Source organism: Myotis myotis, unplaced genomic scaffold, assembly GCF_014108235.1.
Source record: "Myotis myotis isolate mMyoMyo1 unplaced genomic scaffold, mMyoMyo1.p scaffold_m19_p_6, whole genome shotgun sequence".
Lineage (NCBI taxonomy): Eukaryota > Metazoa > Chordata > Mammalia > Chiroptera > Vespertilionidae > Myotis > Myotis myotis.
In genome coordinates, this window is record NW_023416368.1 from 7229015 (window position 1) to 7245940 (window position 16926).

General features: G+C 45.2%; 1 protein-coding gene across 2 annotated transcripts in view; it reads right to left on the minus strand.

Moving 5' to 3' along the window:
- The window catches only part of DOCK2 (dedicator of cytokinesis 2), a 374655-nt gene that overhangs the window by 354373 nt on the left and 3356 nt on the right, over positions 1 to 16926 (minus strand). For both annotated transcript variants that reach the window (XM_036312510.1, XM_036312509.1), the window contains exon 2: positions 5903 to 5986. In XM_036312510.1, the coding sequence (XP_036168403.1) occupies positions 5903 to 5986 (84 nt within the window). The remainder of the gene's footprint in view (positions 1 to 5902; positions 5987 to 16926) is intronic.

A 16926-nucleotide genomic window follows, 5' to 3' on the forward strand; every position in this document is an offset into this window, starting at 1 on the left:
AAAAAAATCTCAATTTCAGGATGTGTTACCTACAGTGTGGACAAAAATACAATGATGGAATAAGGGAGGGGTAAAGAGGAAGTTTCAACTGCCTCTAAAATTTTTGTTTCTGAAAAAAAGTCTGAAGTAAACGTGGGAAACGTTAATGTTTGTTTCCCTGAGTGGTGAGTGCCTGGGTGTATTTGACTTTCCTGTATGATTGAGGTATCTAATAAAACTAAGATCAAACAGAAGCTAGTACCTATCAGTAGTTAAAAGACATTGCGGATGGATCACAAGAATTCTCACTTCGTATTACACAGTGTTTCACAAAGTATCAGACTTTAAAAAGATATTAGCTTGTAAGAACATGTAATAAATAACTTCAAAATGCAATGGGTATTTAATTTTAAAGCGTGCCTGTAATGTTGATGTAAAACGTTTTTTGTACTCGTTCAACAGAAACTTATCTGGCCACTGGGTAAAGCTAGCAATAAAACTACTGGTCCGCAATGTGTTAAGAGGGTGAGTTCTGGAACCAAAGCCTGGATTTGAATCAAGATCTACAACTTAATGTCTGTGTGATCTTACACACATGGCTGGTATAGCGTGTGTATCAGTAGATGGAATGGAACTTTCTCTGTTGCCCCAGAAAGAGACTCAGGTAGCAAATAACTGAGGGTGGAGCAGACATTCCCTCAGAAGGGCTCATAAAGAAGAGTCTGAGCAAGCTGGGCTACCCCCAAAGCTGGGCTACCTCCACTACCACGGTCTGTGTAATCAGAAGGGAGACAGAGACAGACAGAGAGACAGAGAGATCTTTGGAGGTGGCAGATGTGGTCACCCGAGGAAGGCATTGTATAGCTCCCTCATACCCCAAACCCACTACAAGCTTGGAGGTGTAGTCCAGGATATCCACTCAGAGATGTTGGGGGGTGGCTGGCATCTCATTCCCTGGCTACATGGCTACAGGTGCAGGGGACAGGCTGATCTTTGGGCTCATGTGATCAGGGAAGACAGAGAATGAGAAAGAGAGAACTTCAGACTCCCAGCCCCAACCTCATGGAAGCTGGGGAAAGCAAAGAAGGAGGGGAACATTACACTGGATATGGAAATGAAGTCTTCTTCTGAGATGTCATTAAATATCAGGGGAGATGTCAACCAAGTGTGAGTGAAGGAAGTGACTGGGGGGAAAGAGCGCTGCTTTTTTATGTGGAACTCTGACTGCCCAATAAACTCTTACATGTGTTTCCACATTTACTAGTAAAGTCGGGACACAGAATGTTTATGCTGCCTCTGGGTAGAAGAGGCAGCCTAAGAGTGTAATGTGGACAAAGAAATAAGCATTGGGGTGTCTAAGGCTTAGCAACAGGTATCCTTCTGAACTGTTTAGTTTTTTATGACAACAAAGTATTATCTTCATAATAAAAAGTTAGTCCAAATGCTTAAGCTCTAGAGAAAGGAAATTTATTCATGTCTAAGGTTCCAGGGCAGGTTTTTGTCTTCCTCATCTACCCGACTGAGTAAATCTCTTACACAAGCAGGGCAGGGCTAGTCTCACCCATCCCAGGCAAGGAGAGGGCCAGCCTCAGGGTTCCCTGGCCATATTGTAAAGTTTCAGTGTCACTCTCTATAATGGGGGAGGAGAGGGAATTACCAACACGAGCATCTCAGACACAGACATGGAGCTGGCCAGCTTCTCTACTTTCTCTCATTTTATCCTCGGAGCAAGCCCAGGAGCAAGGTGGTAATAACCCACTTCACAAGTGAGAAAACGGAAGCTTACCTACCTAGGGTCCCTCAGCTGGTGGGTAGTGGAGCAGAGAATAACTTTCTGATTCAAAAGCCCATGCTCTTTCCACTTGTGGGGGGGGGGGGGAAGGAGGGAGTATAGGAAGCAGAGATTTAAAAACAATTAAAAACTACAAAAAATACAATTTAAAAAACCAGTTATTCGCATTCCTATCACCTAATATTAATCGGTGCTAATATCTGGAGATATGTGTTTCAAATCATCAAGACTATATTATTTTTGTCTAAAATAGACATGTGTTGTTATAAAGAATTTAAACTAAGAAGAGTAGAAATATAAAAGCTAAAAGAATCATCTTGCATCTCATTACCCAGAAAAAGGAAAACATTGTTAATATCATTCCAGTCAACTTTCATTTATAATTAGTATACAAAATGACAGATGGATAAATAGATCAAATATAATTTTAAATGCTCTCATAAAAATCAGCATATAGTAGAGATACTATGTAAATACAAATCTCAAACTTAATCTTATTTGTATTTAACAGGAGAAAAGAAGTGAAATTGGAGGAAATAATTGAAAATTCAATTAAATGTTTCTTCTTCACAAAAAAAGATTTCCAAAAATTTCCTCTAAAATGAAAATAGTCATGAAAAAAACTTAAAAAACTGGAGTGGTTATGACTTTTTTTAGTTACATGTTTTATTTCTAATTAAAACCAACTCTGTTATAAAAGTGATATCATGGAATTAATCTACTCTCTTTCATTGCTCTCCCTACTTCATAATTTTTTTAAAATATGTTTTTATTGATTTCAGAGAGAAAGGGAGGGGGAGAGAGAGATAAAAACATCAATGATGAGAGAGAATCATTGATGGGTTGCTTCATGCATGACTCCCACTGGGGATCGAGCCCCAACCTGGGCATGTGCCCTGACCAGGAATCAAACTGTGACCTCCTGGTTCATAGGCCAATGCTCAACCACTGAACCACACTGGCCAGGCTCCCTACTTCATGATTTTATTAGTTGTTTTTAATTGTCCAGTTTCCTGACAATTACATTCTTTCTGGTAGCCATAAACATTATGACTTTTAATACTAGTATTTATAAATGGATTCATCTGGACTCAATGTTCACCCTATTTCCTTTTCACAACTTTGCAATTCTCATATTGTAAATTTTTTATTCATCTCTCAATTGGTTCAATTTTATTTTTCAAGTAGTGTGTACAAAAAAGGGGTTATATGAGATCATAAATTCCTCACTGGGCAGGTCATGGGGACTAGCCACATCCCAGGCATGTCATTTTTTAGTAAAAGGTTTACAGTTGCTTTAAGCAAGCCCTATCCATTGTTTCTGTGCATCTAGGTTAACATACCTTTGTAATAAGCTATAACCACCCTCAAGAAAGCACATAATCATGTTAACTCCATCACCAGCTTGCTTTTTCCCACCTCCGTGCAATCTTCCTTATGTCCTTCCCCACACCTTAATTTTAAATGCAGAAAATAAATTGGAAAACTGTTTTTCTCTGGAGCATTTGAGATCTTGCTCTGGGCATATATGGTTAGATTGGCTCAAATAAACTCTTATAAAAATTCTCTACCAATTTGGACATTTCTTATGTCGACAGTAGGTTTCTATAAGAGGGTTTCATGGCCACACCCAAGTTCTTTCTGCTACACCGTTTTGACTAATTTTTGACTAACACTGTGGTTTTCACTTTTTTAAATATTGCAGAGGAACCGTTTTTCGATCAGAATCATAGGCAGAACACCCCATCTGCAAAGCAGATGACACTAGGCCTGATCTCTGAGCTCTCAGCTGCCCAAGGCCCTTCGGATTCCATAAATTCCAGTTTGAAAAACGCTATGTGGGTACCAGTGTGTGGGTGTGAGTCCTCAGACATGTAGACTCTTTCTAACAGAATTCTGAACATTGTACTTTCAAACTCCTTGTGAATTGGCCATCACTTACTAAATAAATATGCCCAGATCTTTCTAGAAATGTATCAGGGCTGCTTACTACAAGGATACATTAAAATAAGACTAATAAAATAGAATTAAAAGTAGAAACCAATACCAAAGAGGCTAGAAGCAAGGACTTCAATCCCAAAGACAAATGAAAGTGGCTTGAGTCAGCAATTGTAGGCTTTGCGAAGGCCGGCTCCAAGCCCTGCCCACCCCCCCACCCCCACCCCAGCCCGCCCGCTCCCGTGGAAGTCATAGAAGGCTGGCTACAAACAGCCTGTGTAGTCTGTGCACTGCCCCCAAGATTTCTTCAAGGGAAGTGTATAAAAAGAAGAGAAAATACTTGTGTGAAGTTCAAAATGTAAGACAGGAAGCCTGATTACAGAGGCTTTCTCACTGCCTTGGGAGGCATGGCTTGGAGGAAAGAGTGTGGGTTATGGGCATGGGGTGGAGACAATGGCCACTGGCTCATTGTGTGACCCTAGGCCAGTCACCTCTCCTCCCTGAGCCTTGGGTCCTCAGCTGCAAATGTGAGGCCTCGTGCCTGTCTCTAGCAGTAACGTTCAGTGGCACCTAAAAGCCACGGAGGAGAGCTATCTTGCTTCTTTTAGTTTCATTCTTTACCCTTGGTAGACACCCAGAATTTGCTTATCTGCCACAGGGCAGAGCTAGGTTTGTAAGAAATGGGGCAGGGTGTCAGGAATTACAGACCTGAGTCTTTAGGAAAGCATTCCCTCTTCTTCCCTGCTCCATCTCCTCCCCCCATCTCCCCCAACCCCTCTGCCCGCCAACCCCCTCCCTGGTTCAGTTACTCTGTGTATAAAAGGTTCTAATGCCAGACTAGGAATTTTTCTAGTCCTGGAAACTGAAAAGTACATGGGATCCTCGCATATACAGCCCAAAATAATACTAATACTAAAGCATGGGATAAAGGTAAAGAAGGTGAACCAACTTCTCATTTTCTCCATGATGACTCCTTTAAAGGTATTTTGAAATATTGAAATCCTCACCCCCCCAAAAAATAAAATTCTGTTTGTTTGCCTTTTGTGTGCCTGTGTCCGTGTGTACATGTGTCTGTGTGTGTGTGTGCATGTGTATGTATGAGCACCCCTGCAACAACCTGAAGAGCCGCCTTGCACATTGCGTGTAGCTAACCCAACACTGGAGCTGCTACCTGTCCCCCTGAGGAGTAACTGAACGAATGTGCTACACAGAATCCAGCACAGGGCCCCCACCTTCAACGTGGGAAGAGCCCAAAGTGGCTAGTTCTGTAGGCAACACCTCCCTTCCCCTGGCTCTCTGTTTCCCCTTGCCAGTAGCACGCCTGCTCCTATCTGCTCCTCACTCCCACTCAGGGCAGGAGGAGGGCCTCTCCTGGGGCATTAACTGGGGGCAGGGGCAGGGTGCTCAGCCTACTCCACTTTTCTTTCCTCTTGCTCCGCCTGGCCACAGGAAGAGCACACTCTATGCCCTCCACGAGGTAGGATTATAAGCAGCCCAGGGCGCAGCTGGGAGAGCCTGCCTGACTGTGGGCCACACAGGAGCAAGCTCATTTGGCTCTTAGACCCAAGCCACGTTCCCATGATCAATTTTATCAGTGACGTAGGTGATACACATTGATTTCTAGTGGCCTGACTCATGAGTCCAAGACCATTTGCCTTTGTGCAGATTCTACAAAGACCCCCTACCACCACCATGGGTGGCCACAGCCCACTAGAGACACTTGGCTTCATAAGAGGATGGCAGCTCTGTGTGAAGAAAAATACCCCTTTGCCCAAGACAGGGCTCCCAGCTTGATGAAGGGATAAGCACCGGGGACCCGGTGCAAAGCCCAAGCCACATAGTTGTGCACAGCAGCACTCCTGAACCAGGGGTATAAATCACTGGGCCCTTTGGGACCCTAATGAAGCTGATTTTCCTTTGTAATGGGATCATTACTAATAAAGAATTGTATCTAGAAAGTATCACAGGCCGAAACCACGCCCCTCAAACCACCCAGTCAGGCCTTTGCTTCTAAGCATAAATTCCTAAAATAAACAAGTGTTATTTTCAGTACATTCTAATTACTAACATCAGCAAAATATATTTTACAAAGCTGCATGTTCCAACAGAGGGCGGGAGGTGCTGCGTAGCATGTAGTGGGGGCATCTTGACACCATCAGCCAAGGGGCCTGGCTCTGAGGGACAGGGACTCACCTCCGCAGGTCTCCTGTATGCGTACCATGTCGCCGATCTGCAGGGAAAGCTGAGGGGCTCTGCTCCCTTGGAAGTTGTATATGGCTGTAAAATGGAAGAGAGACGCAATCTGGTGAGACCTCTAGGCACTGAGAACTTCTGCTCCTTCCTGTTCTCCCTGCCCAAGTTTATCTGATGCCCAGGCAGCCCACCTGGTCTAAACAAACCCAACCCACTGCCTACTCGCAGGAGTCGGCTCTGGCCCAGCCTGGCTCCTACAGGCCTCCATTCATTATCACTCCGGTCTGAGTGACAAGGAGGGTGTTCACACCCTTGCCTGTGGGTTGACCTCTTACTGACTGCCCAGCATGTGTTCAGCACATCTTCTCATCCCACTCTCACAGCAATCTTGTAAGTTCAGCTATGGAGACACCAAGGGAAAGGGCATATCAGGGAGAGGGGACATCATGGGCAAAAGCCTTGAGGAAGGAAGACACTTGAGAGCATAAAGAAAATTACTGTAGATGGAGTATAAGAGGACCCTTCAGTCCACGGGCCGCCAATCTACCCACTGAGCCAAACTGGCTAGGGCTACAAAAGATTCACTTGAGATCCAAAAACAAAAATAGAGTGAAAGTGAAATAATTTTTTTAAGTTCCGCACATATAATAAAAGAGAGCTGTGATGGGTGTACTAATATTAAACAAAATAGTCTTTAAGTAAAAAAATTATTACAAGAGACACAGGAGGACATTATATATTGGCAAAAGAGCCAATATAAAAAGAAGACACAGCAATCATAAACATACACATACCTAATAATAGAACACTAAGATATATGAAGCCAACATTGGCAAAATTAAAGGAAAAAATAGGCAGTTCTACAATAGTAATTGAAGACTTCAATACTCCATTAACAATAATGGATACAACAACTAGGCATAAAAACCAATAAGAAGGACTTGACCAAGACTGTAAATAAGCAAAAATTACAGACATATACAGAGCACTCCAACTTACAATAGCAAAATACACATTCTTCTCAAGTGTATAAGGAATATTCTTCAGAATAGACCATCTGTTAGGCCACAAAACAAGTCTTAAGAAATTTTCTAAAAACCGAAATTATGCAAATCACCTTTCCCAACGACAAAGGAATAAAGCTAGGAATGAATTAAACAACATACTCATATATATATATATATATATATATATATATATATATATATATATATTATTGATTATTTACAGAGAAGAAGGGAGAGGGACAGAGAGTTAGAAACATCAATGAGAGAGATCGATCAGCTGCCTCCTGCACACCCCCCACTGGGGATGTGCCCACAATCAAGGTACATGCCCTTGACCGGAATCGAACCTGGGACCCTTGAGTCCGCAGGCCGACACTCTATCCTCTGAGCCAAACCGGTTCGGCAAACAACATACTCTTAAACAACACAAGGATCAAAGAAGAGCTCACAAGGAAAATGAGAAAAAATCTTGAGACAAGTAAAACATGAAAACACAACCTACCAAAACGTACAGATTCAGTGAAAACAGTGATCACATCAGTGAAGAGACCTTGGAGAAGAAATGAGATCAGAACCCTCCTCAAACATAGACAAGACACATTTATAATGCTGATTCCTGTTAAATGCCCTTTCATGTTGTCATTGCATGAGGTAGGTACTACCCCATTTTACAGATGAGGGAACTGAGGTTCAGAGAGTTTGAGTGGATTACCTATGCTTCCCCTTCACCCGCCTGGTGGTAAATCACAAAGCCAAGACCCAAACCCAGCCCTGTGCCTTGTTCATTCGCTGCACCCATTGCCTCCCCACCACACCTGGGTAGCAGGTGTTCAGGTGTTCACCAGATCCTACTTCCTGCTTCAGTCTTGCCACATTCTCTGAGCCGCATTCTCTGACAGAAAAGGAGAAACTTGCAGGCTCCTTAGTTTGAAGACCTATACACATTAGCCCTTTCACCAAGGGACCAACTAGCCTTGTAGACATTCACAGGGATGGAAGGTCTTAATCCTGAGAGATGATAAATCTCATAAGAGCCAGTGTCTCTGGAGTCAGACAGTGATTCTTAAGCCCAATTCTGCTATTTACCAGCTCTGGCCTCACGCCCACAGCCACAGCATGTGATTGCGCAGGTTTTGCCCCGCATAAGGCCACCCATAAGGGAGCAGTGGAGGCTGGCACCTAACCAGTAATCTGCTTGCCAAGGCCTGTGCCTACCCAGGTACTTTGTCTACCAGGGGAGGGGTGTCTTTTTGTAACCCACACAAAGGCACTGTATGGGCCGGTTGCCGCCTGCTTGAGCAGCATCGTCACCTCCCTGAGCCTCAGTTTCCCTAACTGCGGAATGGAGAAGATGCTGGTCACTACCTCACAGGGGTTCCTAGGAAACTCAGATGAGATTAACACACAGATAGGGCCCTATTCCATGTCTGGCCATAGTAGCTGCTCCATAAATGACAGTCACTTTCCTTTTTATTAGCATTGTAAAACCTCCTAAACAATCCATTCAGAACCCTTTCAGAGCTGTCTTTATGTCACCTTTAAATTTGCTTCCTTGCACTTTGCAACCAATGACCCTGTAGGTCCACACAATAAAATTAATCCTTTGTCCAAAAGAGAACCTTGACAGGGCCTTCGGGGATTCAGGATTTTCTTCTCCTGCATAAACATGGCCTGTTTCTTCATTCCCTCCACGACTGTCCTGATTTCAAACCCTGTCCCCACAAAGGCTGCTGGCAATTGGACACGCTCCAGATTGCTGGTGCCCTCTGTCTACAGACTGCCCACCCCCTGCTCCCTCTAGCCCCAGACGTATGGCTGAGGACTGAGGACGTGCCTGCCACAAAGCTGGGCAGGAACAGAGAAGCAACTGAGGTTTACAACAGAAGAAAAGCATCCATAGCATGTGTTTGCTCCTGGAGTACTAGCAAATTAGGTCTGTTCATCAGATATTTGGAGGGCGGGGCAAGACTGTGCTGTTCCCTGTCTCAACCCTGGCTTTTCCTTGGAATCTTCCGCATGCTCTGTCCAGCTCTGTTAGGTGGGAAGGTCCCAATCAATCAGCTTAAGAAGGTGTCTTGAACAGGTCTTGAAACTTGATATTCAACGTGCAGCTCTGTATTCATTCCAAGGACTCATACCTTCTAAAAATAAAAGTAACTGACGTTGCCCTGTAATTTATAAATGCGGTTCTGCTTGCATAAGGCCTTCTATTCTCAAAGCTCCTTTTTGGGGAAAAGTAGACATTACTGACAAAGGAAGTGGCTTCGCACACCAATACCCAATTCTTTTATGTTTTCTAAATGACTAACAGGAAACTTTGAACCAGAATGCCACTCTCCGCTGAAGCCTGATTGCTTATCTATGACCCTCCTTGAGTTGCTTCTGACCAGTGTAAGAACAGGTGACCTTCTTCCCATTCTCTGCAGGCCTAACCCCTCTCAACTTCTGAGTGAGGGATGAAAAGGGAAGAAAAACACAAGGAAGATATAGGACAGAGAATAAGTGAAAACTGTTGAAATCATAACCTGCCCCGCCCCGCCCCAGCCATGCCCACCTATGGAAGACAGACAAGTGGGGAAAGGATTTCCATAGACACCCATCCCAGCTTCCCCTTTCATGCAAGGTCTCCAGCCCTGGAGAACACTGACGCTTCCCCAAGGAGGATTCTACCTGTATCCAAATGCTATGCTCAGGAACCAAGGCAGTAGTTGGTGACTGACAAGCCCACCCAGACTAAAATACATACGGTGTATGGCCAAGGATCAAAGGGTGTTTCAAGTACTGGGTCATCGAACCCAGTGAGGACTCTCATGTTGGAAATCCTGGGTGGACAGAACAGTAGCTACTTTGAGGAAGGTGGGTCTTCCAACAATCCTGGAAATTGGATCTACTAATTAGCCACCAATTCTAGTTAACATATGGAAGCACACATGGAAGCACCCTGCTTACCAGAAGCCCAAATTGAGAGAAATAAAAAAAAAACAGTAAACAACTTTGTTACATCACATGGCTCATAGAAACGAGGGTGGGGTCTCAGTGCTCTTTGCAATGTTAGGAGAGGCACCGGGAAGGTAAACAAGTTATCTACCAGAAAGATTAGAGAGACAGAGCAGACAGAGCAATTCAGAAGTTTAGATTCTAACCTCTGTACACACTGCTTCCCCCCAAATTGTAAGCAGATTTAGTGAGCATGTACTGTGTACCAAGCACATGTGATTTTTCAACAGATATTCACTTGAACACCTACTGTGTGCTAGGCACTGTCCTGGTTACTGGGGTTACAGTGATAGATAAGACAGACAAAATCCCTAGCATTTTTCTTGTATGAGCTCATTTAATCTTCACAGTAACCCTGCAAAGTATTAGCCTCCATAAAATCTGCAAAAAACTCAGAGATTAAGTGGTAGAAAGTGGATTCAAACCCAGAACGGTGTCCAAAGTCCTTGCTTCCCTGACTAGCCCATTGCTGATGTCACAACTGTGTGTGTGTGTGTGTGTGTGTGTGTGTGTGTGTGTGTGTGTGCTGGACTTGTTCATTTCCTGTCTTCTCCAGCCTCAGTGAGGGTGGAGAGACTGAACCTCTCTTGTTGACATCTCAGGACCTGGTCCAGAGTAGAAGTTCCATCAGTGTTTACTGAGCTTTAATAAATACTTGTTGAGCTGAAGGGATACAAACATGAAGGGCAGGTATGTCCTTTCTTCTGGATCTTTCTTGCATTTCTTGAGTTTACTTCAACAGATGCTGACCCAAGTTGGCTGCCAATTATGACCGTAGCCACCAAGCACCCTGCGACCCTTCAGGATGGATTTGTCCCTCATCTGGGGCCCTGCCATTTGCTCACCTGTTTGAAAACAAAGCTTCAGCAAACACCAAGTGTTAATAGAGTTTGGGCAAGTAACTATATAAGAGGAACAGAACAGTAATAGAGAAAAGGAATGTAATTGCCTGAAGCTCACTTCTCTAGTCCCTGAGTTGGGTTTTGGATTGTCTCCACTCCAGGGAGAAATAGAACTGGCCGGCAGGTCCACTTTGGATTCAAGGAAAGCACGTTCACTGAAATGGACAAGCAGTTGGCCTGTGTCGACAGCCTCAGCACGGAGGCAACATCCTGGTGTTGCTTCAGGTGAATGAGATGACCCAGCAGGAGTGTCAGGCAGCAAGGCCAGAGCTCAAAAGTGGTGCAAGTCAGCAGTGAATGAGCAGGAGAATCACAGCCAGAGGAAACCAAGGAGGAGGTGGTGTTCCTCCATCAGCCAAGAGAGGACAGAGAGAGGACAGCCTCTGCTGAGCACTTTCTATGGACCAGACACTCTTCCAGGGGCTTTAGCCACAGTCACATACTTAACCCTCGCCACAGTTCTTGTGGTGGGTGAAACCATGATGAGCTCCATTTTACAAATGAGAAAACTGAGGTAGTATAAGATCAAGTAAGTAGCCCAGGGCGACACAGCTAGGAAGAAGCTGAGCCAGGATTTCACCCCAAGCAGGCTAGCTCTAGAGCACACTCCCTCAGCCACTGCACCATACTGCTGCTCACTAATGGGCATGTATTTAGCAGCTGCTCTTTGCCAGGTGCTTATTGGACCCCTAATGGATCCACAAATGACCATATGGGTTGCATATCTCTGTGCTCAGTTGTTAGTGGGCCAGAGTGGCATTCCCAACCAATGAGAGGAAAGTTGGGACTCTAAAGCAGTGATTCTCAACTAGGGATAATTTTGCCTGCATGGGAACATCTGTCAATATCTAGAGGCATTTTATTTGTCACAACCTGGGGATGGGTAATGGAAGAGCTCATAGCATCCAGCTGGTAGAGGTCAGGGATGCTGCTAAACATCCTACAAGGGCCAGGACAGCCTATGACAAAGAATTCTCTATCTCCCAGTGTCAATAGCGGTAGGTTGATAAGTCCCGCTCTAAAACACCATGCTGGAATCGCTATCTCCTTTCCATGCTCCTATAGGCGCGCGCACACACACATACACACACACACACACACACACACACACACACACACACACTTCTGCATTCACACACTCCCACACTAGAGCTGAAAGAGAGTCTTATTTCTCAACCCCCAGCCTTCAGCCCAGGGATCCTGAAGGTTAGAAGAGTAGGGTGAGAGGGCATGGCCCCTGCTCTCCTCAGTATTTGTGAAATCTAGGTGAAGAGACAAAGTAAGCACACAAGAAACAAGAAGCTGTCTTCAAAATAAAGGGCTGAGCTGTGGGCCCCAGCAGCTGTGGGCTCTCAGAGGAAAGAGATCAAGAGAGGCCTCATGAAGGAAGTGAGACTGGAGGGAGAGGGAGGGGCAGCGGGAGGGCAAGGGGAAGAAGTGGAGTGAGAGCCCAGAGGAGGAAATTAGCTTGATGCGTGCCCAGTCCAGTGAGGGACAGCAGGACCATCTGAATGGAGTCCAAGGGTGAGAACCGTGGGGCTTGATGCAGTGGCCAACTACAGGGGTCTAGGTGTTTGGAAAAGAGTTCAGGAACACCCCACTGCTGTGCTGCTCTCAGGGGACCTAACCTTCTGACAGGGAAGTGGGGAGGAGGGAGGATGTGAAGGCAAGAAGCTGCAACTCCATCCATCTGAACCTTATGAGGCACCAGAAAGTGAAAAACCTCCAACCCCTGTTCCCTCTCCATCCTTTACCCTGTGCCCACTCATCCACCTGTTCACTTATCTATCCACCTACCCATCTACCCGCCATCCATCCATCAATCCATCCATTTACCTCTCCACCCACCCATCCATTCATCACCCAAACAACAACTACTAAATGACCACCTGCTTTGTGCTGGGGAAGAGCCAGAAACACAGTATTGCTGTCATGGAGTTTACATTCTATGGAGGAGCCAGGTAATTACACGCAAGGCTGGAGTGAAATATGATGGGGGTGATGGCAGGAGCCATAGGAATATGAAGCAAGAGGTACACCCATCCCCGACTTGTGAAATGGAGACATTAGTACTAACAATGGTGGTATTATTTGCTGCCTCAAGCAAAAGGAAGAAAGAAATTCCTACTGGCCTGTGAGCTTCCTGAGGGCAGAGCCTACACCCTTTTCAACCCTGGGCCCCAATCCCCAGCTCAGAACCACCACTTAACACAGGCTTATTGAACTTAATTGATGTGAATAGACTATAAAAAATGTATTTTTCTTGACAACGCTTAGCTCCACCCCTGACTCTTCTCTTTCTTTCATACCCACAACCAATCCATGAGGAAAATCCCATTTGCTCCACTTATAACACATGCATCCAGCATGTCAGCACATCTCACCTACTCCACTGCCCCCAGATATGGGCCACCGCCAATTCTTGCCTGGTTATTGTGGCAGTTGCCTTACTGGCATCCCTGCTTCACATTTAATTCCCCTCTACCACTTCACCATAACACTGCTAGAACGATTCTTTCAAAACAAGGTAGAACATTCTACAATTCCACTCAAAACCCCAAAATGCCCCACCCCTTCCATTCAGAGGAAAAACCAGTCATTACAACATGTACCAGGCGCTACTCAGTACAATTGGTGCCCTCGGAGAACTCATTTCCTACTCCTCTGCCCCTACTTACTCTCCTCCCACACAGCAGAGAGGCTCCCTCCTCAGGACCTTTGCATTGACTTTTTATTCCACCTGAACACTCTTCCCTGAAACAGCTCCCTTCCTGCCTCCACCAGTGAGCTAAGCAGCAAAATCCCAGTTTCCAGGGCTCAGCTGGCACCAGCTATGTTCCTCTTCGATAGCCCAACATGCCAATCACCATGTCTCAGGCCCGGCATTGCCTCCACTTAATCCAGTGCAACAAACGCCTGCTCAGCACTCTCTCTGTTCAGACCCCACGTTGCATCCTGGGGCATGTACGCAAGTCACAATTTCCACCTAGTTTAGGCTTTGACCCAAGGGATCACATGTTGTCAGGAGACCTCTGAGAGCCCGGGAGCAGTGTCTGGGAGGGGCCTGGAAAAGAACCCACATTGTTAGTCACATCCCCCTGCAGCCCCAGATTCTGTGACTGAGGCTCTAAACAATGCAGAAGCTGACAGTGTCCCAGTGAGGTCAGAAGGGCAAGGGATGACTTTCTCCATGGAGAACCAAAAGTTGAGTAAGACGAAGCTCGCAAACTCGGTCTGACTGCTTTTCAACTCACACCCATTAAGGGGATTGGGAAAGAAGGAGAAAGTGCCTATTAGAGGGAACATTTGTGGTGTCACTCCCCATATCCCTCTGAAGCTGGATGGCGATACGCATTATCATTCCCCATTTTCAGAACATTTGCTGCAAAACACAGGCTGTGGCACTCATGTGCAATTAGCTATGAAATGAAAGGCCTATAAGCTTAAAAAAAAACACACACACAAAAACCAGACGTTCAAATGTCCAGAAATTAGCAGAATATTATGGGGGCTGCACTGCCTGTCTCAAAATACAGCAGCAACATAAGGATGCTGATCTCAGGAGGAAGCAGAGGTTAGTAAATACAGTCTGCAAGGCCCGTACAAGCAGAAACATAATGGTTGGGAGCAAGATGCCCACCAACTAATGAAGCTCCCATGAGTTTAGGGATTAGGACAATCTCCTTGTGTGGACTCAAACAGCCAGCTCAGCAGGCATCCTAAGCAATACCAAGTTGCTGAAGCATTGGAAAGTAGGAGTCCCAGGCACCTGAGAATTGGTGGTAGAAAGGAATTGAATTTCCAACCCAGGTATTTTTGTTGCACGAGACTAATTTCTGGGGACAGTCCAAAGATACAGTTGGCCTCCATAGCAAAGATACATGTACTAAGATCTGTCCAAACCTTTCCTTTGGAATTGTGTTTTTTTAAATACTATATCTGTATTGATTTCAGACAGGAAGGGAAAGGGAGAGAGAGATAGAAACATCAGTGATGAGAGAGAACCATTAAGTGAGTGCCTCCTGCATGCTCCACACTGGAGATAGAGCCTGCAACCCGGGCATGCGCCCTGGCCAGGAATCAAACTGTGCCCTCCTGGTTCATAGGTCCATGCTCAACCACTGAGCCACACCAACCAGGCTGGGACTCTTTTCCCCATTGCTCTTCAGAGGCCTTCTCAGACCATCTATTTAAGACCCCTCCCTCCTATAGTTTCATTCATGGAACAACACTCCTTTATTACAATAACACATACCACAATTTGTAATGATATGACTACCAAATTGTCCATAAAGTTCATTTTTGTCTTCCCCACAGACTATAAGCTCCAAAGGACAGTAACCAAATTGGCCTATTCTAGTTATCTGTGTCTAACATAGTGCCTAGCACATGGGAAACACCCAGCAAATATTTTAAGAAATAAATGAAGAAGAATGAGTGACTGAATGAACAAGTTAGTGAGTTAATGATGCTCTCTATCCTTCCTCCTTAAATGTTGCCTTTGACAACAAGCACAGTAGAAACTGGTCTCTCTGTCATAGAGTCCTGCCCTCATGTGCTTGGGATGCATGCTCGACTTCTGCCTCCTAAAAAATTTCTGTCCCCACCCGTGGCTCACGTTAGATGAGTAGCAAGCCTCATGACCCCACCCCACAGCCACAGCATACTGGACCCTGATCAGGGTGGGGTCTCTTCTTAGATGGACAATGATCTCCAACTTGGGTGGCCTTTCTTAAAAAGGTCGAGGCAGTCAGATTTTCTCTCTCGGCACTTTGACAAGTAAACATGGAGAGAAGATTCAGTAGTTGCCGGAGCTGCAAAGTCATGCAGAGCTGGGGCAGGTGGCATGCTGGGACCATCATCATGGTATTATGAGAATATCAAAGTAGTTAGGAAGGAGTGAAAGAATGAGGACTAGCGAGGAGAGAAAGGAGAAGGGGGCGGATGTGTTTAGGGAATGTGGGAAGGCATGGAAAGAGGCAGAGGTTTCCAGGACTCCTCAGTTCAGGTCCTTCGAGAAGCCTGCCGCTCTTGTTTCCTGGACTTCTATTTGATTTTTCCCTGATTCTCAAAATACACTACTTCCCTCCTATACACACACACACACACACACACACACACACACACACACACATTTATTTATTTTTTTTTGGTCTAACTAGTTTAGTGGATTTTATTCCTTGTAATAAGAGCTTTTGCTGCAAGAGACTTAAGCACCCATTGCCCACTCAGTATCTGCCCACCTTGGCATGGACTAGCTCTGTCCAGGGTCCTGGGCTGCCGCAGGATCGCCTGCATTCTGGACCAGAGGATGATCTCAGATTCATCCATATTCCCCAATCAAAATGTAGAAAAGGCCCTCCTTGCATTTGCAGAGCCTGTTATTGTTTTAATTGTGTTCCTTCCCCTAAGCAAAAGATGTCTTAGAGTCCTAACCCCCAGTACCTTAGAATGTGACCTAACTGGACATCATGTCTTTATAGAAGTAATCAAGTCAAAAGTGGTCATTAGTATGAGCCCTAACCCAACATTACTGTTGCACTTACTAAAAGAAAATTTTGGAGAGAGACATGCACAGAGGGGGAAACACCATGTGAAGCTGGAGGCAGAGATTGGGGTGATACCTCTACAAGCAAGGAATACCAAAGATTGCCAGCAAACCACTGGAAGCGAGGGGACAGGCCCTCACAGCTCTCAGAAGGACCAACAAAGACTGCCCAACACCACACAGGGGTACACGATCATAACTAGAAACAACCTGCAGGGAGAAGAGGTTTCTAAACAGAACTGAAGCCCCCATACAAACCTACCTGGCAGCCACAGCTTAAGAGCAAACAAATCCTTGTTCTACCCTCACCCATTATCTGAGAATCCCTGCCTTGAAGCCTTCTTTTACAGTCCCTAAACATCATGCCGCAGACCACAGATCATCTGGTAACTCTTGTCCCCACTACTCTTGGCCATAAATTCCTATGCTGAAGCCCCAACCCCCAGTACCTCCAAATGTAACCATGTTTGGGGATCAGGTTTTTAAGGATATGATTAAATTAAAATGAATCTGTTAGGGTGGGGCCCTGATCCTATATGACTGGTGTCCTTCTAAGAGGAAGAGACACCA